General features: G+C 45.6%; 1 protein-coding gene across 3 annotated transcripts in view; it reads left to right on the forward strand.

The window, feature by feature from the left end:
• LOC143906422 (uncharacterized) overlaps positions 1 to 23,681 on the forward strand; it is a 65,584-nt gene that overhangs the window by 35,325 nt on the left and 6,578 nt on the right. For 2 of the 3 annotated variants that reach the window (XM_077422515.1, XM_077422516.1), the window contains exons 1-6: positions 8,371 to 8,451; positions 9,059 to 9,113; positions 12,473 to 12,694; positions 19,433 to 19,767; positions 20,472 to 20,672; positions 20,955 to 21,101. In XM_077422515.1, the coding sequence (XP_077278641.1) occupies positions 8,386 to 8,451; positions 9,059 to 9,113; positions 12,473 to 12,694; positions 19,433 to 19,767; positions 20,472 to 20,672; positions 20,955 to 21,101 (1,026 nt within the window). In that variant the 5' untranslated portion in view covers positions 8,371 to 8,385. Of the gene's footprint in view, positions 1 to 8,370; positions 8,452 to 9,058; positions 9,114 to 12,472; positions 12,695 to 19,432; positions 19,768 to 20,471; positions 20,673 to 20,954; positions 21,102 to 23,681 lie in introns of those variants that run through there. The other variant, XM_077422518.1, reaches the window with a different exon arrangement.

Consider the following 23,681-nt stretch of genomic DNA (forward strand, 5'->3'; position numbering starts at 1 on the left):
TCTTCCGGTGATGGGAATGAAGCCGTTCAAAAACGCTGGCGGTTATCGTGGCAAGGAGACGAAGATGAGATGTATGTGTGTGTACATATATAGGTATATGTGTGTGCGCGCGCATTCTGACTCACAAAAGAGAGAAAAATACACGAGAAAGGGTTGAAGAGGGAAACACATCGAACGCGAGAAAGGAGGTATTTGATCAAAGCTGCACGTGCGAATTAACTTTGCAAAACTCTGCGAAAATATGCAGGTTTAATAACGCGGTTTTCTTACAAGATGTATGGCGATAACCATTCATGCGGATTACCTTCGTACGAATCGAGGTAAAAGTATAACTAAAACTCGTTTGTCAAGAAAAATATCGAATGCGTTTCAAATATTTCTTTCTAATTTTCGGTACAAAGAAGAGAGAGTTACATTGTTTGATCGATTTTGAGAATTGGTAATTTCTGTAAATTGAAGAAATAATTGTTTGAATCCTGTAAAGGATAATATCTTTACAATCTTCGTACTATAATCATTTAGCATGAAACGTAAATCTTTCATTTGAGTTTCTCTACGCGTTTCGAAAGATAAAAATTATATTAACAAAAATTGGTGCAATCGATACGCAATGTTAGCGAGTTTCGACAAATATGGGAATCTCGGATCAATTCGATTCGTAATTCTCTCGAGTTAGTGATATCACAAACGTGGAAGAGCAAAGCGACAGCGCGAGTACGGTTTTTCCTGCGTACGGTTTTTTCCCATGCATGTTAATAAAAAGAAGGAAAACAACGATGACGACGACTACGACGACGACGATGACGACGACGACGACGAAAACGACAACGACAAGCAGAGTGCAAGAAGAAGAGTGCACGCTCTCTGCTCGCGGGGCAAAACGCGACTGGAGAGAACGAATCGGAGCGGTATGCTATGCGGGAGAACCAAATAGAGCAGGGCGCGTGCTCGAAACTGAGCGCCGCTCTATCCTCTTCTTTTCCCTGCACCTATTCCTCACGCCTATTCACCCCGCCGCCTGTTTTCTCCCCGTTCCGCGACGAGGGGGATGCTTGGACCACGCGTGTACGCGACCAACGCGTTCCTCTTCAGCTTCAGTTCTACCGTCAGGTGATATTGAATGCCGTGTCAACGAGACACATGCTCGATCCGTTATGAATTTCGCGACGTTTAACGCATTCGCATTCCGTACGAGTGTCTTCTTTTCAATGCGGAGAGACGGATGATCGTCCTTGACGAAAGACCGATCGCGGACTTGTAATTAATTCTTGACAGTGAAATCCGCGTGTTTCTTGTTCTGCAAATAATCCATAGCTATATTTCCACGTTTCCGCGATAAAGCAATTAGAGGCGTCGTAAGTTGCACATTTTTAATACTACAACCGTTGGCCTTGCGTGCGGGCATGAAGTTCCGCGAAGATCTCTCTGATATCGGAAACATGCCACATGGATGAAAGTTTACACGATGAAAAGACGCCTTCGTTGAACCTCTAACAGCACTCTATCGTAAAACTCCGAGAAATTTTACAAAACAAGCTCGCGTTCGTCTCGTCGATCTATTAATCATTCCGGTAAATTTTCTTAAATTTTTATTTCAAATCAATCGTCTTCTGCTCAAGTAATCGATCATAGAAAACCTGTTAGCAGGATAATGACTGGAATATTAAACGAGCTATAGTTTTCACGCTCGATACTCCGATGATCTTGGTTAACGCACGCGATGGGGATCTCCGTCGTCACAGTCTTCGTCGCCGTCGTCGTCGTCATTGGATTTTTCCCCTCGGTGGAAGACAGTGACGCACACGTGTATGCGTGCGTATACAATCTGACGACACACACGCCTCGGGAGTAATAGATGTGTTACACGGCCGAGGATTCAGAGAAACACGGACACGTATAGGGCGACACGTATGGGAGGGACGGGCGGACGGACAGACGAATGGGAGACTGTTACACCCAATTGTCCCTCGTTGCGCAGGGGTCAAGTAAGGTAGCCAACCGGCCACGCCGGATACCGTGGTCGCCTGTGCTGTGACTCCGACGACGCTACTCCCAATCGTGCTGCATTTTAATCGTAACTTTCCGAATTCTCAAGTTACCGTGTGACAGAAGCTTTTGTGACGCCTAATCTTGATGGTGTTTATCGGTGAAGTAATTTTTATTCGCTAATACGCCGCGATTGTATTTGAAATGACTCCAGAGGTAGACTGGAAAAAATAAATAACATTTTTGATACTGTTTATACAATTAAAAGAAATATATATATACGAATAAAGTACGATAAATTAAATTACGAAATCATTTTCGGTATTTCTTTTTCTTCAAATAGATGATTTGAATTAAAAGAGGATTGCAATTTTTATATTTTTCTCCAAGCAGGAGTTATTTCTAAACGAGATCACAGAGAATAAATAATTCGTTCGCTTCTCATCAATTCACGTCCGCACTTTCACGTCGTCTTTGGACGGCGAAGCGCAACGAAGACTTGGCAAAGTGCACGTCTTTCCTTTCGACGCCACTGGATTCGTCCGCCGTCGCCGCCATCGTCATCGTCTTTTTATTTCTTCTTTTTTCGGGGGCGCACACGTGTGAGGTTATCCCGCTGACGGTGACCCCGTCGTCCTCCTACCGACGTCTCCTCCTCCTCCTCCTCCTCCGCATTTGCTTTCCAGATCAGAAGAGCTCCTCCAACGATCGGCTCTTCGCCGGTCTCTCCCTGACGCAACCTGGACTTCGCTACTTTGGAAACGTACGTCGGTGAATGACGTCATGCGAACCTCTCTTCTTCTCTCTTCTTTTCCTGTCTCAGTCGACTTATATATCGGCGAATGTTTCTCGTCGAACTTGTAACTCTCGTGTAACCGCGCGATATCACGCGTATCCTTGGAGGACGAAAAATTAAACGAGGAATCTGTCCTTTCCTCGACACGTATCTCGATGCGATCTTTCGACAAACGCGAACGCGACTCGCGACTCATCTCGACGGATTTCGCAATTTCTCTGAGACGCCGCGCCGCGCGCCGCAAGGACAATCATCTTGTTTTACGATGATGATGAATCTCGAGGTGTTGAGGTTTGACGTTTCTTGCGAACGCGTCAACTGTAACAATTCAATTTTGTTGTCCGGAATAAAACTAGGAGATTGTCTCTCGATCGCTCGCGTGATCCACGATCCACTTCGGATCAATAATCGCGGATCATGACGTTTCGCGATAATGGCGAGAGGATTCGATTGTGAGAATCCTGAGATGACGATACAGTGGGGCGAATTAAACGGTAAAAGTACACCAGGGAGGGAAAATAAAAGCGCACCGAACGAGGGCGTAGCGTCGGTAATTGCCAGCGGCCTTGAGACCCGTTCACCATAGGAGCCTACGTATATTTATGCGACGCCAGATTTGGTAGGCAAATGAGTCGAAATTGAGAGTCGCCCGGTATACCGAATTGGCCGAGGGGAGAAGAGAGAGAGAGAGACTGAAAGAAGGGAGGGAAGAAGGATCGGCGACAGGCGGTCGAATCGCGACGGCCGGTAGGTGTTTTGCTCCGGTTAAAACACATAGCGGAGAGATCACCGGTAGGCCACAATCATTTCCCCATTATCTAAAGAGCTACCCAGAAGAGGCAACTAAATCGACCACTCGAGCGAGCGTTCTCCGCGCGAGCAATCATCCTAACGGGCCCAATTCGGTCCTCCTTTTACGTCGCGGTCGGTGCGACCGGCCCGTGTTCCGGGTCCCCGACGAGCTTGACCTTTTCTTTATTCCCATTGCGTTGTTTAATTGCTTTAAGTATTTCTTGATTTATCACGAGTTATTTCATATTTCTGAATCTATCTTACGAAAGACGTTTCGTGACGAATTTACATTTTCTTATTGCAAGCTCAGAAATCCTACATTAAAATAAAGGATAAATCATCTGTTCAATAAGTTTTCTAACGATTGTAATATTATGACAACTCGGCGCAAATCGATCGACTAATGATTGTTTTCTCTTTCGGTCTTTTTATATCATTATTAACAGTGTTTTCATTGAAAACCAAATTATTACTCGATTCTATATCTATTACATTGACATTTTATGTAATATAGTATTACTTTAGTAATCAATATTTAATGAAAATTAATATTTTTAATTAAATTCATTTTAAAGCTATTGATACGTATGTATATTTCCTAATTGAATAAAACGTTGAGAATGGTCGCATTTATGAATTCTTGTGGAAATTGGATTACTTCAGACGAGAAAAACAGTCTCGGAACTTGATAGACTCGTTGTTCCAAAGTGACAATCTCGAAAGAACTTCCCGGATTTTGGACTCGAGAATCTCTCATTAGTCGCGGCTTCGACGGGTAATTCAGCATCTTCACTTGTCAGAAAGACAAAAGACAATCGTCTCGAACGATCTCGCGGCGGTGTCCGGCCGCGGCGCGGCGCGGCGCGGGGCACCGCCGGTTGCCGTTGACGTTGATTGGTCGAACACCGGCTACTGGTCCCGGTTGACCCCTAACCCCGGCAACTCGCTCGCCTTTATCGTATGGAATTGCTGTGTTGGTGGCGAGTTGGTACAACACAACGCAGCTCCCGCCCGCGGTGGCCTCGTCGTCTCCTCTCGTTGTACACGCGCGCGTAACCGTGTATCACATCGCATCTCCTCGTGGAGCCGAGGCGGCTGCACGGTGGGAGCGGAATTCTGTGCGGAGCGACAAACAATTGCCGCCAAGTGGCTTAATTGCAGCCAACTAAACAAATGTTCCAACCGTAGCTGCCCGCCGAGAATGGCGCTCGCGAAGAGCATGGCTCTCTTCTCTTATGCCCCGCTGCCCTGCCCTTCTTTCCCTCCCCTTGCTCCGCGGCAATTCCCTTTCATATGTTGTTCTGGTTCAACATGTCTCTTCCCTCCTTGGAAGAGAGAGAACTTATCGTTCCGGAGTCACCGAGGGCTTTAAGTGGAAGAGGAGATTCTCCGTTCTTCTTTTCTTATCCCGACCGTCACGCGTTCCCGCGAGTGAATGCGTGCGCGTGAATCGAGGCGCGGTTCGCGGTTGTTGTGTTAAACGAGATGTGACCTCGGTGACGTACGTTGCAACAGAAGTCTCATCTCTCCGAGATCATCTTCGAGATCGCAATGAGGTAGCCGGAGAAGCAGCAGAATCGTTAACGCTCGACGCATCCAGGGGAGTCTTTTAAACGGCGCGACTACTCTCGGCTCCGTTTTAATACTCCGCTCCTTCCGCTCGCTTCTATCTTTCGTCCTCGTGCTTCATGCCTGGAAGACGCCGGGATCGTTTCTCATTCGCCGCAGTAGTCGTAGGTGTATATACGGCCGGTCGGTTGCGCGCGCGGCGAGATTCCCATTTATCAGGGTACATCCGCCGGAAGTGGGGCGGCCCCCGTGCGTAGGTGAGACGGAGAGAAGAAGCGAGAAAGAGAAAAAGAGAGCGCGTGGTCTGCGGGAGAAGCGGGAGGACCGGGGATCTTTGTTTATTAATACCTGCGACATCATTCGGAGTCCTTGTGCGCGGCAAATGATACCGATATGCGTTCAGATTTCGACGTTCACATTCTATCATCTTACTTATGAATCATCACTCTTTTGAACAATATTTTGAACTAAATTTCTATTTTAGTTCTATGTATCCTCATTCTAATTAACTGTACATTTCGTAAACTATTTTAGAGATCAGTCTGATTTATAATGCATCAAAGAGATGTATACATTCGTACAACGTAACACATTCAAGTATTATTCCAGTACCGTTTGTCGGACGACAGAGTTCCGCGTGTACCGTGAATTCCACACAACTTCCTATATCTCCCCGTCGCCTCCGTGTCCTTGTCGTAAATTAAACGCAACAATTCGCAGATATTGTGACTCGTAACGATCGTATCGACGGTATCAATTACTAATAGAATACCGGTGCGGAGCTCAATACGTTCGTCGCCGATCGACTCCTTCCCAGAAGGAACCCGCCACGATTATCTTTAATGGCAAACACCTTGACGGTGTACCAGGCCGAGCCGAGATCGACTGCGGTGGGATCGAGACCTCCGGGACAAGCGCGCGGCACGGTTGATCGCGAGGCAATTCTTGAAATCCGCAAAGGCGGGGCCTTAGATCACTAGAACCTGTCGGGGAGTTTCCCCGCTGAGATCAAATTGCGATAGAAGTTTTATTTTCCACTTACATTTCTATTTTATCTTCGGGTTTATATATCGGGTTTTATTTGTACTTTCCTATCTGGATCTTTATCTCCCCTCTCATCCGACTCGGTTCGGATTATAAAAAAAGAGGACTCATTATAATCGATAGATATCTATAGATACTTCCGCGACCGGGTCCGCGAAAATCATGCTATATTAAATTCTTAATGAAAGATTCTTAAAATAACCTTCTACGAGTGCGTAGCTGGAAATCAACGGTGCAGCTAGCGGGCGGAAAGGGGAGAGGAAAGTGTGAGAAAGAGAGAAGCGGAGCAAGACGCCCAGCCAATAAATTCCACCGATTATTAAATAGATTCTGTGCCCGCCTTCTAATATACCGATGGACCTCTCTGAATGCGCCGTCCCATCAATCCGTTTCGCCCGAAAATAACATAGCTGACACTTAAAGCAAAGTGTGGAAATGAAGATTGAAACCAAATATTCGGTATTCATATTATGAAAAATGAGTTCACTAATGTATGTCAAGTGAAATGTGCGTAAAAATTAAAAAGTTGTTTATATATGTAGATGAGTAAATTCACTAATTTATAAATTATAATTATATAATTAGCAAGTTTAAATTTAATGCGTTGTTAATATATAAACGAAATCATATCGACATAAATAAAAGCGATGCGAATAAAATTCGCGATGTTTCGGGCTATCCAAGCGCTTTGCTCGTTCCAACATCCAATAGCGCTCTAACGTAACTGTAAAACCGTCAATGTGCAGTATAATAAAGTATATTTTCTTATCGTAGAATATCCTCCGTCTCTTTCCCCTCCGCCATCAAGCACGCACACGCATGCAGAAGATGACCATTCATCTTGAAAAAAAAGCGCAACGCGACATTTCGTCGCGATTGGATCTCATCCTCATGCTGCCTCTCGCGATTTCCACGTTCGTGAGCGCGAACGCCGCCGGGCTCGTCGGAATTTCTCGGTTACATCATCAAAAGTTTTTGCGGCGTCGCGCGCACACCGACACACGTATGCAGGCGCGTACGCGCTCTCGCACGCCTATGTCCTACAAGCCCGCTGGACAAAGTTGTGGCCGGTATCCATTGGCCGTGCTCTCCGCGTTGTATACCGGTCGACCTTCTGAAGTTGCAACACGAGACCTGACACAGATAGGAGAGAGACTGCGCCGCCGCTTGCGCCTGCTGCAGCAATACACAGCGCGAACCAGTCGGCCCAGGCATCGCACAGGCTAACGTAGTGCATGCCTTGCGAAACTGCCGGCAGGCCGACCGTTCGTTTCAACGGGGGAAAAACCCGTTAATTTCGTCGGGATAAAATCAATCAAAGTGAGATAAAATCGCGCCGCTAGAGCCTGGAAGATCGCCTCGATTTGCCGCGACTACGAGGATCGATTAGAGCCGCGCGGCGCGCGCGGGAGGCGATGCCATATCACGGAGCAGCGCGAGGAACGCTTCGCGCTGCTCTTTTCGATGAAAAACGACCCGACCATATAGAGGTTGATCCTCTGTCCGACAAACCTCGGCCTTATTCCCTCAAAACGACCCTGACCACTCGATCTCGGCCAGTGGCGTAAAAAGAGGATGATTTTTTGAGAACGAGCCATGTAGAAAATCGCTTTGACGTTAGGCGTAATGTAACAGTTACATTTTGGAAAATGCTATCTGATACAGTAAAATTTATTGTATTATCGTAACGTTGCTGCAATGAAAGTATAGAAGTTTATTGGAAAAGATGATGATTTGATGGGTTAATTCTCCTTTATAACGATCCGTTATAGTGACCGTTATCTATGCACTTACTACATTTATGCGTTATCGCGAAAGGAAGTTATGTCAGAACATTTTTTGACACGCGCGATAATTAATAATTTCCTAATCCACATAAAGCTAATTGCGTTTCTGCGTTCATCATTTCTCGCTCGGTCGACGATCCTATTTCGCCGGGCTATGTTCAGGGAAGATCATTGTACACGCGTATATGGCGCGGGCCGCGGTGCTTAAGCCGGAGATAGACTGACCGCGTTAATCGTGAAAGGGTTGAGAGGCTCATTCGCGCTACTGATCTGAGATTCTCGACGCGCGCGCGTCACCTTCGTAACGCGCGGCTCAACGCCGAGGCGTAAGCAATTTGCGTTTCGACGAATCGCGAGTCGCCGCCGGCTCTTGATCTGGGACAATAAAGTCCACGGTCTTCCTGTGGGCGTATGGTAACGCAGATAGCCTTCGATAGCTTCTTCTTGACCGTATGTCTTATGACGCAACGCAATGTGGTAAGAACTTACGAATTCTAGTGAATTTTTTCATTTTTGTATAAGGTCGAATATAGCGTAAAGTATATGTAAATAATATATATATATAATTAAGGAATATTATTAATAAATTAAAAAGGAAACAATCATTAAAATGAATGACTTCAATTAATAAAATACTTTGTTTCAATTTATAATTATGTAATGATTAAATGATTACATGACAAAAATAAGTACAAATTTTTTCGTTGTCACATATTCGGCACTTATTACGTAAACTTTGGCTTAATCAAGGGCAAATTTGCTCAAACATTCTCTCAAACATGTTAATATTTGAAGAAAATTTTTACAAAAATGTCATGGAGATTGCATAGCAAGACTAAATAAGACCGCGAAGCATCTGGCCCTGCGTAACGATGCGGTCACGTCCGCGGCTGCGTCCGCGCGGTATTATCATAACGGGTAGTTGCGGAAAATGAGTTTCACGAACTTTTAAACGCGTCGCCGAGAGTTTTGTCCCGTTCGCTTTCGTAGCCGCGCAGCCTAGGGCGAAACCGTTGGACCGCTATAGCACGACTACGAATGGAAAACGCTTCAGTACCTAACGGTGGCTTTCTATCTGTTGCAGGAGAACATCTCGACCCCGGAGCCCACCGACATATCCGAGGACGATCACTACCCAAGTGAGCAAAACCTTTCATTATCTATATCTATCCCGTGGCATAAACCTTGCCGTGTCCCTCATAGTCGGTGTCGGAGAGGTGTCCCCCACCGAACCTTCACCCGGCTGAGGATTACGAGATCGTAGTCCTTACGAAACAAGGTGCAGAGGCGTATACTTGCCGCGTGCGTGCGTGCGTGCATGCGTGTGTGTGAGCTGAGTTTTTATCGTTTTTCGAGTGCGTTTCTCGTATGGAAGAACCGTCCCTCGTGTCTTTTTCGTATCTTCGCGTCGTCGCGGGGTCAGGTCGCAACCGTTTTGGGAATCTGACCCGAATTCTACGACAACGCCGCACGTTTTTACATTATTGAACCGTGTCCTGAATGATTTAAACCTCACTCCGACTGCTGCCGGCGCGACGCGCGGCCGGTTCTCCGCCTCGCCCTTTCTCTTTCCCTCTCTCTCTCTCTCTCTCTCTCTCTCTCTCTCTCTCTCTCTCTCTCTCTCTCTCTCTCTCTCTCTCTCTTTCTCTCTCCTCGTCGGTTTGTTCGCCGGCTAATAAATCTCTGCTCTCGTCATCGCGCGGCCGAAGCGCCCGTCCGTCGTGTGTCACCGCTAATTCCGCCGCTCGGATGAACAAACGGAACCGTGCCCGCGCGATACTCTAGAAAATCTGCGGATTGTCCCTTTGAACTCTCCGGTCCGATTACATGCGGTTGTATGCCGGGGGAACTACGCGGAACATCGTTATTTCAGTCGTTTCCGCGGAATTTGCGCGAATTAATAGTATGCTCGTTCGTACACTTCGTCCATCACCGTCGTTGCTGCCGTCGTTATTCATTATTATAATAAGCTGAATTGACAGAACTGAATTTCGTGCGCAACGTACTTTAATGATAATTTTACGCAAACAAATTTCGGAACGAACGTTGATATCTTCCGTTAATTTATAAAAGAGGAACTTAAACTTCTGTTTTTCTTTGATTTTTATATGCTTGGATATATATTGTAAAGTAGGTAAGATATAAATGATAATTTGTGATTAAACATTGCAATCTGAATTAATAAGTTGCAAAAAAAATGAAAGTTAGATTATTTAAATGGATTATTTAAATGGAAAGATAAATTTTTCCGTGGATAAAATGCTACATTTACAATTATTGAAACCGGATATTCTTCGAACATTTTCCGGTTAATCCTTGCAGGATCTCAGATGGTAATAAATCAAGGCATAATAATCTAAGGGTTAATATCGGCTGTTCGATTCCAATGTACGTTCGCGGCAGCTCGCGTGGCACGGATCGATATAATGAATTAGTGGTATCGAGCGCGTTATATACTCGGCACCGTGCATTTGATTACGGTTTCATGACACACAGGAATGGTTCGTCTTCGGCATTCGGAGAGGAACGGACGTGTATAATACGTTACATGCACAGAGAGTGTGCGGTCAGATTAAAATAAAAAAAACCAGGATTAATGATTTCGCGAGAGAAGCACGTAGAAGAAATATACGTGACACATACATGTATACAGACACGTACATGTACACAGATCCGAACTTCAATGAGTTTGCCTGTGACCAAATTTCTTTCGCTGGATGACGACGAGCCTCCTTAAGAGCGATTTGGAAATCACCTAGTTAAAGCGCGCTACCTAATACGAAACAGGTCTTTATTCATACGAGGTAACGATAAACTATCGTCGTAGAAAAAAAAAAGAATAGTATTGAGTTTGGCATTTAAGATTCCGGTAGCGATAGAAGATCTTCGTGATAAAATATCTTTTTTATTCATATACCTCATAATCTTCCTCTGGTTTTCATTCACACGGATTAAATGTCACGCGTTTAGCACACTGCACTTTGATTTTTTCGTTAGATAACTGTCCTTCTGATTTGCATGTTTTAATTGCCCTACTATCTCGGATTAATACTCGAGAGTCGTGCGTAAGGCCGCGACTGTAAGCGATAAGCAAACAAGCTACGAGCTGTGAATATGCGTGTATTTGTTTATTGATCTTTTCAATAATTACTTATTTCACACATGTTGTAAATGTATAAAGATAAATTCTTATTTGTTATAAATCAGTCTTCGAGCAATCAGTTTAGATTGACTGTAATTCAAGTATTTCAAAGATCAACGTCAATATTGCCAGGAAACATGATCGCGTCATGCATTACTTACCGCTTACCGCTCGTCGTTCGCCAACGTGCATGCGACCGGCCTTCGTCGTATTGGCCACGATTTCAGGAACTATCGCTGTCGGCGCCTTATTTTTCGTTTGCGTTGCACGAATCGTGTTGTTTACTCATCGGTTTACTCATGCGGTCGGCGCAAGCGAGCTCGATCGGAGTACGCGAAAAGGCATATACGTCATCGCTCGCTCTAGGACATCAGTTCGGTGCATCGCGAGACGAGTCACGAGGCGTGCGACGCTAACATAAGACTGGCTCGTAGATTTCGCCGGGCCCCGGTGTATATCTCACGGAGCGAATCGCGTCGACAGGACGTCGTTAATCGCGCCGTCGAATTCTACCGCGACGCTGATCAATAATATAACCCGACATCCGTTGGCCGGCTCGTTTGCGTCCAAGGATAAATCAACAGCGCATACTTCGGCGGGGAGTTAATCGTAGATTCACTTACTCGCGGGGGCTTAATCCGTCGTGGCCCGCGGGGTTGGTTTGGTTTTTTGTCGGAGCCAGTGTAAATTACCCGATCGATTAATAATCGTAAACGGCGCAACGGTCCGCCGCGCCGCCCGACGGTCGGAGGGAGCTACGCGGCCTGCCGGCCGGCCGATTTATCAGTTTCGGGTAATTAAACCTGTTGCGTTATTAAATCGAATCGACGACGTTGTTGTTTTGTTAAGCTTAATTTATTCGTCCGCGCGACTCGCTTGCTCGGAGCTCGCCTCGCGAGCTCAGGTAGCTGATAAGTGATAATAGCCTCCGGCGTACCGAGGCCGGACACCGGAGGTGGATGACGAATGTCGCGACTCGTTCGAGATATAAGATCGCGTCCGGACGTATGGCTACAATCTCGTATGAGCAAGGACTCCCCGTCTGCGAGAGAGAGAGAGAGAGAGAGAGAGAGAGAGAGAGAGAGAGAGAGAGAGAGAGAGAGAGAGAGAGAGAGATAGAGAGAGAGAGAGAGAGAGAGAGAGAGAGAGAGAGAGAGAGAGAGAGAGAGAGAGAGAGAGAGAGAGAGAGAGAGAGAGAGAGAGAGAGAGAGAGAGAGAGAGAGAGAGAGAGAGAGAGAGAGAGAGAGTTCCCCGAGTTAACGCGAGCCTCATCCGCACCGTGCACGCGCGTGGCGCACTCTCATCCAATGGTTTCTTAACTTTTTTGAAGCCAATTGGCACTTTTAATTTTGGCAGGCGCACTCATGAAAGACCCGGATAAGCTGAAGTTGATGCTGCTCGCGTGGAATTATAATCTCCAGGCACAAGTACAGGCGCAGGCACAGGTCCAGGCTGCCAACGCGGCTCTCTCGCCAAATAACTCGTCGACTACCACAGCTACCACCGTTGGTACACCAGTCACCAGCCAATCGGCCATTTCCACGGCAAACAACACCATTAACAACTCCACACTCACAGGTAACACTTTATTTCACCGAGCGGCATATACGGTATTTTCGAGAGGTGTCGTTGATGTCTTCCTAAGCCATAAAAATATATTCGCAAATTGCGCGCGAAACATTAGGGACAAATGGTGTTGTCAATGTTTCAAGCTCTTTTTGCAGTCTTATGATTTCAGCGAGAAAAATGTACGTTAAAAAAGAAGAAAACTTTTTCTTTAGGCAGCAATCTTGAAGACCGTACTAGATAAATTTTTAATTCTTTTAGGTAATTTTTCTTCTACAATATTCGAAACAAATCTCTCGAAATTGTCTTTTTTCCTATTTTAGCTTTTACAAATTGTTACTATAAAATCATACATCCTAGGATTTAATGTCATTAACTAATTTCAACGACTACGAACGAGAATCAATCGAGGTCGGTGGTATTACGTGCAAATTCGACCACAACTTTGTACCGTGATTGCAAACGTCACGGAGTATACAAAAAAAAGTCTCCTCGCGAAATCGACAGGCGAGACATTTAACGGAATCCATTACGGGACGAAAGATGTCTAGACGTTCTTTCTTTCTTTCTTCTTCGTCACGAAAGAACTCAACGAAGTTACGTACGCCAACGTCCCATTGATGTCGCCCTGACTGACGAAATCCCACTTATGAAAAGAACCTTGCTCCGCCTGGCGTAAGCGCGGCCGGAGGCTTTAATGCTCAAGTTTTGCGTCCTTCTCGCACGTGAAACGCGCGGCGCGGCTCGGCTCGGCTCGGCGCGGCGGAGTGAATTGCAGATTTCGCGGGGCCAAGGTGTACCGGCCATTTAGCTCGTAAAGTTTTGTCGTCGCGCGCGACGTGACTAATGGATCGCCGACCTAGGACGTACCCCATGGCGTAGAAAGAGAAATTCGACGCGCGTCTCATTTACCTACGTGTATATTCGCGAACAGTCTCTCTCCTCGCTGTTCCACACCCACGCGTTCCTGCGAAATCCGCGCCAGGGTGAATCGCGGGGATGAGACACGCCGTGAATCCTCGCGCTTTTCCCCGCCGGCGATGAATCAGTGCGGGCGGAAAGCCGCACGCGAGAGATGAGGAATGCAACTTTTATCTTCGAGCATCAATACCTCTCTCGGAGTTTGCGATGCGAACGCGGTGCACATTGTTGTATGTACGTCATCCTTGTTCATTAATTCTTACGTAATCATCGTTGAAACTTGGATTCTTTTGCGCCATCACAAAATGTAATCTTGCCTAAGCAGTGTCCGTTAAAACTCGATCGTTTTAAATCGATCATTCGATTTCTTATGTTTTTGAAATTCTGTCTGCCTTCTCATTTGCTACAAAATCACTGATTATTACAATATTAAAATACCGGTTGCATTTCCGATTAGCTAGAGAAGGAGACCTGCGCCCAAGACATCGCGTACTTTGATACCTCGCGCTCGAGAGGCTTGGTTGAACATAGAGCCGAGTTATGGTGAATGGGAGCGACAAATGTAATGCGGTAATTGTGTCGGCTGATGGACATTGAAAGTTGAATATCGAAAATCGCAGAGTGGGCGCGCGGAAAGGCCATTAGAGTCTACTATTACAATATCGCAAGTGGGGGTCTCTTAAAACGATTTTGAATTATAGCCTATGCGCCGCGTTGTTAATGCTTATCCAAGCTATCGATTTTTCCGACGCAAGGAGCAAGGAACGTTGCGATTTTCCAGTAGAGTTATATATATTATAGTAAAAGTATTAAACATATAAGAATATATTGCGCATATTTCTAATAATTAAACTCATAATTAAAGCCCGCACAAAATTTTGTAAAGCTAATCATCTCTTAGTGAAACTGGAATTTAATTAAAATTTTATGAATTCGCATCTGGAATGAAAAGATTAAATTCTTTCTATTGTAAAATATAAAAAATTAACGTTTCGCGATCTGCAAATAGCTGTAATCAAAAACTGAAATAGTGAAATATCCTTGGCAATGAAAGACATGCGCGCGTTAATTGTCGCGTGCGTTCTTAACGCTATATAGTGATAATCACTCAACGATTTCCAAGGCGCCGAACGTTTCCGCTCGGTACTGCATGCTCTCCGAACTCGCCTGTTGTTCAGTTAGGTTGCGGAAGGATAATTCACCGTACCCCTTCGCCGCGGTACGCCTCTTCCACCTATCTTCCCTGGCAGCTATTTGAAACTGGTTTCGAAGCGGGCCTCTATATCTCGGACGTAGTCATTGCGTAATGAACCAGCCATCGGCCAAAGAGACGAGTATATATATATATACATATATATATATATATATATATATGTTTATATTTATATACACATATATGTATATGCGCATACACGTTCACCGCACAAGGGATAGACCTCTCTTCTCTCTCGTCGCACCAACCCTCCCTCCCTCCCTCCCTCCCTCCCTCCCTCCCTCCCTCCCTCCCACGTGATGACCAGCGCAGATTCCACATCTCGTGCGGAGGACTTCTCTCACTGGAGTCCGTCCACCTCGGAGATATGCGTTTCGCAAATCAATTTCTAGATACAACCGCTTCTTCTGCCGCACTATCACCAGCGGGAAAAGCGACAGGAATCGTCAGTTTGCCCATCGCGAGTTGCGAGTCGGCGATTCGATCCGGAGTCCTAATCTCCAGAGATAATCTTGCGGGATTTGCATTTTTAACCAAGAATTCGTGGCCGCGTTTGTAATTTCGCGTACGCCCCGCTTCGATCTAATATAAATTCGAAGTAATTTCTTAATATTCAGTAATATATATATTTCTGAAATATATATATTTATATACATATTATATATTTATTTTTATTTTAAGAATTTTTATATTAATATGATCTTTGATATCCACATAGAAAATAATTCTTTTTTTAAGTAAGTTGCGTGAAATAGCGATATTTATCTGACAAATTTCTGGATCGTGCTACAAATCGAATGCTCGATAAAGTTACTTTATCTACCTGGATATCTTTTGATAAAAAAAGAGACCCGGAAAAATGACCACAAGGACATTTTAGCTTCTTATCTTTTAATGCATTCCGCGGTAGAGTCGGCTTAATATTTATAATTTATAACGGATGCAACTTTCCCCAACGAACGCACACGCGGCGATTATGCTTGCGATATATCACAAAATCACAATGTCTTATTGTTAGTATGACAGCTTCCGGATCTGAATCATACATCAGAACAATCATACATAACATTTGTCTTAATTTATCCTTAAAGATCGCTCTTTCAGATAATAATGAATGTTCTATTCTATGTTCAACTTTAAATCATTAATGCACTTAAGATCTACAATCGTGAAATCTGTATATCAATTATTACCTTTTGTATTTGTCCTCGTACTGTAAAGTAAATGAATAAATTCAAAATTAAGAAAGCCGATGAAAATTCGAGAGAATCGTCATCTAAAAGATTTCAGAAATTTATGAACCCGATTTTGAAGTAACGAATTAATTATAAATAAAATGAAAGAGATCAAAATATTATTGAATTATTACTGGAAATGAAATCGACAATACACAAAAATAAATGATTAAATAAATAAAAAGATATTCCAGAGAAAGCATCATTTAATTGTCAAGCATAATCATCTAAAAGCACAAACCGAGAACTTCCGAATTCTCTTTCACGTCGACGCGAACACGCACATGCCATCAACGTCCTACTATGGTCAGTGACATTTATGAGGGACAAGATAATACGTCTTCGTCCATCCTCGCGATTGCACGTTACCATCCCGAGCGGTAGACAGTTTCATACCTAGCCCGAAGTACCGTGGGCGTTCGTGGCTTGTCTGCGGATTTTGTAGCGCGCTAGACTCGCTCGAGGCACATACATACGCGTACACGTACACAACGAGCCGCCTAGAAAAAGAGGAAGTGCCTGGTGTGGTCGTAGGGGCCGGGGTATTATTTTCCCTTTGCGGGAACGCGAGGTCGAGGGAATGAACCAGGAGGAAGACGAACTGCCGGGTGGGGCGCCGGGGCCGGGGCCGACGCCGTCGCCGTCGACTCATTTCAGGTTCAGGCCAGCGGCCAAGAGGCGAGCTCAGGAACGGTGTGCTAGATGGTGTGGGATTGGGATTGGTAACCGGCTTTCTAGCCCGTGCGGGCAGTCTAGCCGTGCGTCCAGCTTCGCTTATGTGCGTGCTGTGTGTTCCCTTACCTTCTCCGACTACTCTCCGGCGATACCCGGCATACGCTCGCCGCAGGACGGGAACCTTCTCTCGTTGCGTGCGATGCTGTACCCTCCTAGAGAGCGTTGCGCGCACACACATATGTACACATACACGTTGTGTACGCGCGTGATTTTTTGTCCGTATAGCCGCGAGTAGGTACTACACGTATATCGCATGCGTGCGCGTGTGAGAATCGAAGTGCAGCAACCTCCCGGGCCGGTGGGACCGCGGGAGTAAGAGAAAGACGGGGAAGGAGAGAGAGGGAGAGGCAGAGAAAAGAGGAAAGAAACGTACGGTGCCTCCGCCAGCACGTCTTCTGGACGAGGGTCCAGTTTCCTAGGTCGCCCGCTCGCGCGTTCAGTTACTGGTTCTACCGGAATCCTCCTAGAAAGATGCGTTGCGATCGTTGAACAACTCGTGGAATCAGGATCGCCTGTTCGAGCACCCGAGATAGCTGCGCCCAGATAGATTTTGCGTCTTCGCGCGGGGGAAGCTGAAGCGCCCGGCGGAAAGTTGCCCCTTGACGATGCAAATGTACCAGGACGTTGCCTTGCAACGCGTCCGCCTCGACGGCGTCTTGGAAACTACGCTCGGAAGAATTCGATTCCAGAATGCAGATTACTTCGCGCACACAGCGAAGGGAGTAGGATCTAAGAACGTGCGCGCCCGATTCAGATCGGACTAGTCGTGTCATCAGAAAACAAACACATTTCGTAACCGTATCTTATCATTCGTCTTAGAATATTATTACTTTACATAATTTTTCTAAATAGTTCAGTTTTCGATTTATCCGGATGGCTTTGTATAGATGTCCATATCGTTGACGTGTGATTGTACGAAACGGCAGCCGCAAACCTGTCTTTTTTTTTTAATTGGAACCAAGGAGAGTCCCAGATGGAAGAGGTATCCGCGAGGCTCGCTAGCCTCTTTATGATCCCCCTGCGGCACTCCCTGCAGACAATCCATACCTACACTTCTTCGTACGTGAAGTTTCTCGGCGGCCACGACTCGTTCCTGTCCCCGTCGACATCCTCCTCGTGAAAGCACATTTACCGTACAGTCTCTCCTGGGATCGTGACGGTAGAAGACCGCACCGCCTTTTAACACCTTGCACACGCTATCGGGGCTTATTACGGGTTTTGAGAACAAGTCGCCGCTATTATTGTAGAGAAGAAACACGGTCTACACAACAGACAGCCGAATGACGGTCCAATCTTACTGTCGTCGACACAATTGACATGCTAAGGTTCATTCTGTCTTTTAGAGAGAGAGAGAGAGAGAGAGAGAGTTTAACGCAATCTTGCCCTTGAAGATTTGCTAACGCGAGAGACATTGACTTGACATCACTTTTATTTCTTAAGACTTTCGCAAGAATTTTAATACGGCGAAATTAATTCTGAGTGAATTGTAAAATCCAGTTGGAATAACGGAATCATACAGGTATCGATCAGAAGAAGTTTGAAATCAAGGTGAAATCAATCAAATAAGCTTTAATTATGTTGTCAAGATATATATACGTGCATTACACCGATACTATTGTACTTATATATCGTAATTGAGGCTGCGATCCAAAAAGTGAAGTATAGTCGTCAAGTGGGGTCACTTAACAAAGACAGCGTGAAGTTAATCAATTTATACTACCTGACTCTCTGGCTATCTATCAATACTTTATATTTAACCGAAATCTTTCGCCGACTTTATTACGTAACCGTTATCAGGTGTCCAATCTATAAATATCGTTAAAGATCGAAAAATATAGCTCCAAAAAGACCTGGCGACTTTTTGTCAGAGAAGATTGTGGCCGTTATCGTATTCACCGACTTCACATACCGAAATTCAACAGTTGATATCGGCAGTAACACGCACGCAGGTACAAGGCTAGGGAGTCGTTTAGGAAATGCTAACCCTCTGTTGGTCGATCATCCCTAATCAGTGTCGTCACGCGAGCTAAACGTACGCCGCGTTTATCGTTATTATATTTGCGGGATAAATACCACCCACATGCCCTCTCCCCCTTCTCTCTCTCTCTCTCTCTCTCTCTCTCTTTCTCGCTGCTAGTCATGTATCTAGTCGGCCGCATATGACCGGCTTCCTCGCCTGGCCACGGCGTGGGAGGGAAAAAATATTCCTTTCTTTTGTTCCAACCGCAACGTTCTCTATTCATAAATCGAAACAGCGCGAGGCGGCGATCTAATCATCGTGGCACAACGGGCATTCAACGAGAACATTATTTTCCTGGCAATGCCGATGGAAGGTTCCCCTTTTACCAGATAATTACCGATCGCGAATGCAAAGTGTTTCTATCACCAAATTTGCGTTATTAATTAGTAGTAATTATTAAAAATGCCATTGTTCATATTATGATCATTATTGATGCTAATAATACTAATAATATCCATTTCAATAAATGACATTTAAATAATAATAATTAATTATTATCATTTCCGTTATTAAAATGTTAATTACACCTATATGAATACGTGTCTCGTTGAGAATAACAAAAATTTAGGCTTTACACTTCAGGGAGTATTTGTTAAAACCATTACAAAATGCTCATATATCCGCAGATTCTCGAAACGGTTCCTCGGAATTGGTGGACTTGCCAGCGGGAACGGTTCCGAATCTGAGCGCCGTGGCGGGTGTCGGCAGCGAGGACATGGCTTCCCTATGGGCATCTTACGCCATGGGTTTCAAGAAAACGCCGCCGCCAGCATCGTCGGCAACGCCCTCGCGGTCGGATCGCGATCGCGAGTCCAGTCCGCCCGGTGGCGAGGGAACGGGAAGCGCCCACGATGAGACCAGTAGTAGTGGCAACAAGGAAGACGAGGACGACGACGATATAGACGCGGACGAGGGACTGGACCCGAGACACCACGATCCGGAACGTCTCAAAGCGTTCAACGTAAGCATACGCAATTCCATTGCACAGCTCCGTAAAATTCGTCCTTTAAAACTTCAGTAATATACCTCGAAATATCTCGAATCGAAAATTCCAAGAATAATTAAACGACAATTAGCGATAATCATGACCCTTATTATCCGAAGATGCATAACGGTAATCGAATTACGGGCAATTGCGGTCTAACTGGTCGCTTCATACAACTGTCGTTGCAAGAAAATCGTCGTTCACGCCTCGGTCGGGGAAAGGGTCGTGCGCGATGCGCGAGAGCAGAAGAAAACGGCAACGGCGGAGCTCGAGCGGAGAAGTTAAGGCCGTCAGCATATTGGCGGCGCGTGGGACCTTTCCGAAAAACCTTAATTATCGTAAAGTTTTATGAACGGTTGCGCCAGAGAACTGACTCGTAGGGGGAACAAAGCATGCCATTTCTCTCCGAGTTTTCCCTCCCTCGGTTCCCGTCACTCATAATATCTCTTTTTTTTTGCTCGTTTCCCCCGCGCGTGAAAGCCAAGCGGTCGTAGTTTCGCCGACGGTTGCCGCTGTTGCGCTAGCTCCTTAATTAATTACAATTAGTTTAATAGAGTCCCGGTGTTGCGCCCCCACCGTCACTAAATTCTTAATTCCTTGAGCGGTTAGCGAGACTCGCGTACCAACTCTCGCTTAATTCACTCCACTAACGTGGCCGTTGGCGTCGTGTCTCGCGGCAGATGTTCGTGAGGCTGTTCGTCGACGAGAACTTGGATCGCATCGTGCCGATTTCGAAGCAGCCGAAGGAGAAGATACAGGCAATCATCGATAGTTGCACGAGACAGTTTCCCGAGTTTGCCGAGAGGGCTAGGAAGAGGATCCGAACGTACCTGAAGAGCTGTCGGAGAAACAAACGCGGCAGGGAGGGCCCTTGGGACGCCGTAAGTTTTTCTATCGCGTTTAATCGTAAGATAGCAAGCTAATTGGCTTCTAAGTTTTTTTCTTGCAAGTTTTGACAAATTTTTAAACTCAAAATCACACAATTACACGAATTTCAGTCACTTGTAAATTTTTCAAGATTTTCCGGGTCTGCTATTTCAGCAATTAAAATCGTCGACCTTTAATTGAAACTTTGTTCATGAAAGCTCGAGCGTTCTCGGGGCGTGAGTCAAGTACGGTATCCGGCGAACGATCGCGGATGTGACGTACGCATTTCTTTTTAGGCCAGACCAACACCAGCGCACTTGACCTCGGTGCAGGCCGAACAGATTCTGGCAACGGCATGCGAAAACGAGAGTGACAACGCGAAACGGATGAGAGTCGGGCTGGAGCCGGTGTCGCAGCCCATGCCAACTCTTCCGGCCGCAACGGTGAATAATAATCATGCATGCGAAGGAGAGGAAGGACATACTTATCGCGAGCGACAAAGTTGTTCCGACAAATAGGCATTTCGACATCGTTAGCTAATTACGTATCGCAACTCTCTTGCGTCTCTGGCACGCGAACGACGACGCGATACGGACACCGAAATGTACACATATATCGTCGATCAATTTAAAGCTCCTTATTTTATTGTCCCTGGCGAAGTACGTGTTTTTCTAAATATCGCACGCGTGATCGAGGCGTTAAGATGCTACACGTGCACAACCTTCGGACGCTCTTGCCGACGACCGGATTCATTAATCAAGCGATTTTTAGACGAGAACTCGCGGATGTTTGCGTGATGCGCTTGCGTGATGAATCATGAACTAAAATATGCAAAGCGATAACTTACGGCAATAAATATAAATCCGCGTGTGAGTTGCCATTACAAGAAAAAATAGATCAGCTACTTGTTACGGTATCAAAGTCAGAATAAAACAAATTCAATATTATATAAATATTTTCTATACAAAAAGCAGCAAATAATAAAAGATAGTCTAACGAAATATTAAATAAATAAACAAGTTAGTAAAAATTCTAAGTCACGTAAAAGCATCATCATCATTATTTGCTCCTAATATCGGTTTTATCCACAAACATATATGGCGGTGATACGTATCACGCAGCAAACGCGTGTACAAATATGAACTCCGACAACTCGTTGACATTTCGATCGACCCTCATCTTCGCGTGAAAGGGACTATGCTTGTACCTAATTGTCCCTTAACGCGTTCATACATTCCACTCTACGCATTTGATTTTTTTGTCTTCACTTTTTCATTATTGTTGAAACAAACACCTCAATTTCACTTTTCTAACTTGTTATTTATCTAATATTATCTAACTAATTTTTTTTTTTTAATTATTCTAACAGCTGCGAATTTCAATAAGATAAGATATAAAAAAATAAAATACAATACAATAAAATATGAAAATATTATAAATGAGTAGAAACCATAGAATGTGTGATAAACGTCGCAGAAAATAAAAAGGTGATCTTGAAAAGTAGAAAAAAAAAAATGAGAACGGAAGGGGGGCAAATGAGATTTTCGATTGCGAACAAACGTCGTAGTCTCGCGCTGCATTAACGTGTTATGTGTGAAAATTCGACGAGCTCCTGCGCAACGCCAACGGGCAACGAGATATACGTGAAGAGCTAGGATTGTGATATAGGTACCGCGAGAGAGGTCAGTGATAACCCGCGGGTCGCGCACCTCTCCCACTCTGATGCAACTCGCGCACAACACAGATCGCGCACTACGGAGGGCCGACGGCATAAGCAGCCTTCGACCTCGTGAAAACGGCTGCGCGTGCGGGACGGAAGACACTGAAAATATTCTTGGAAGTAGTAGCAGCGTAAAAGAGCGGCGCGAGACGGAAAAAGGAAAAAAAGAATAAGGCCGTGGACTTTTACGCGTCGCGACTGACGCGCGCGCTTTTACGCACCGAGGAGAACACGCCGACGCGCGACGACGTCGCGCGATTAGTCTCGCGTATCCGTAAATTTCACGGTACGTTACGTCAGCTACGCGAAACGGACAGTTTCGTATCCTCCGAAGAGCCGCGCCGAAAAATTGCCGCCGAGAGATTTCGAAAGATCGGATTGATTCTTGAAAAATTCACCGGCGCGCCTAACCGAGAAAAGCAATCGGCGTTAATCTGCGCGTATATACAAATCGCTCGTGTTGACGTCACGCGTCTAATCTCGGGGTGAGAGCATTCAACGATTCGGCGATATGGAAACGATCTCCGACCACGTTTCTCGCGATTAACTTGATGTTCGTCACCTATATAGCCTGCACGCCGAGTTCGTTGACCTTAATAAAGATAGCGCGAAAAAGCGAGTAAACGGTAAACCAATCGCCTCGGTATTTCGCGCACGAGACGCATAGGTGCAAGACGGTAGCCCGAGCCCATCCAATTCCGCGCTGCTTGGCGCACCTAATCCTCCTTCTCCCCGTTGCCCCCCTTTTCCTCTCTTCACCCAGCTGATTCCTTCGCGGGTCTCGCAGTTGGCGAACACACGCCGCCGCTCTCCATCGCTTTCCCTCTCTCCACCTCACCACGTCTCACACGCAAACGAGAAACTGAAATGCTCGCGATCCCCCCTCCGACTTATCTACTTTGAAAATCCCTGTCCAAGAAGGAGACGGAGAAACAGAGAGAGACCCGATAACCTCTCCGGCGACCTAAACCTAACCCATTAAGGAGAAGACCTCTCTCTCATATACGTATGCCGGGGTTCGTGCGCATCGGACGAGAGGCGGCTATCTGCTCTTCGTGGCCACCTATATAATTGACGTCAACGCACACTGCTGGCCTTTCATAAAAACACCTCCCTACATCCGTTCTACGCCGCTCGAAGATTTCATTCCTCCGTGCTCTCGTCGTACCCGGGCCCTCTTCCCGCGCTCCTCATGATCTCTCTCTCTCTCTCTCTCTCTCTCTCTCTCTCTCGGCTCTTCTTCGCATTCTTTCCTCCTCCTCCTCTTACTACTACTACTATATTACTCTTCGCCAACCCTCTG

This window comes from Temnothorax americanus, unplaced genomic scaffold (genome assembly GCF_048541705.1).
Source record: "Temnothorax americanus isolate GAGA-0224 unplaced genomic scaffold, ASM4854170v1 Scaffold70, whole genome shotgun sequence".
In the NCBI taxonomy this organism is placed as follows: domain Eukaryota; kingdom Metazoa; phylum Arthropoda; class Insecta; order Hymenoptera; family Formicidae; genus Temnothorax; species Temnothorax americanus.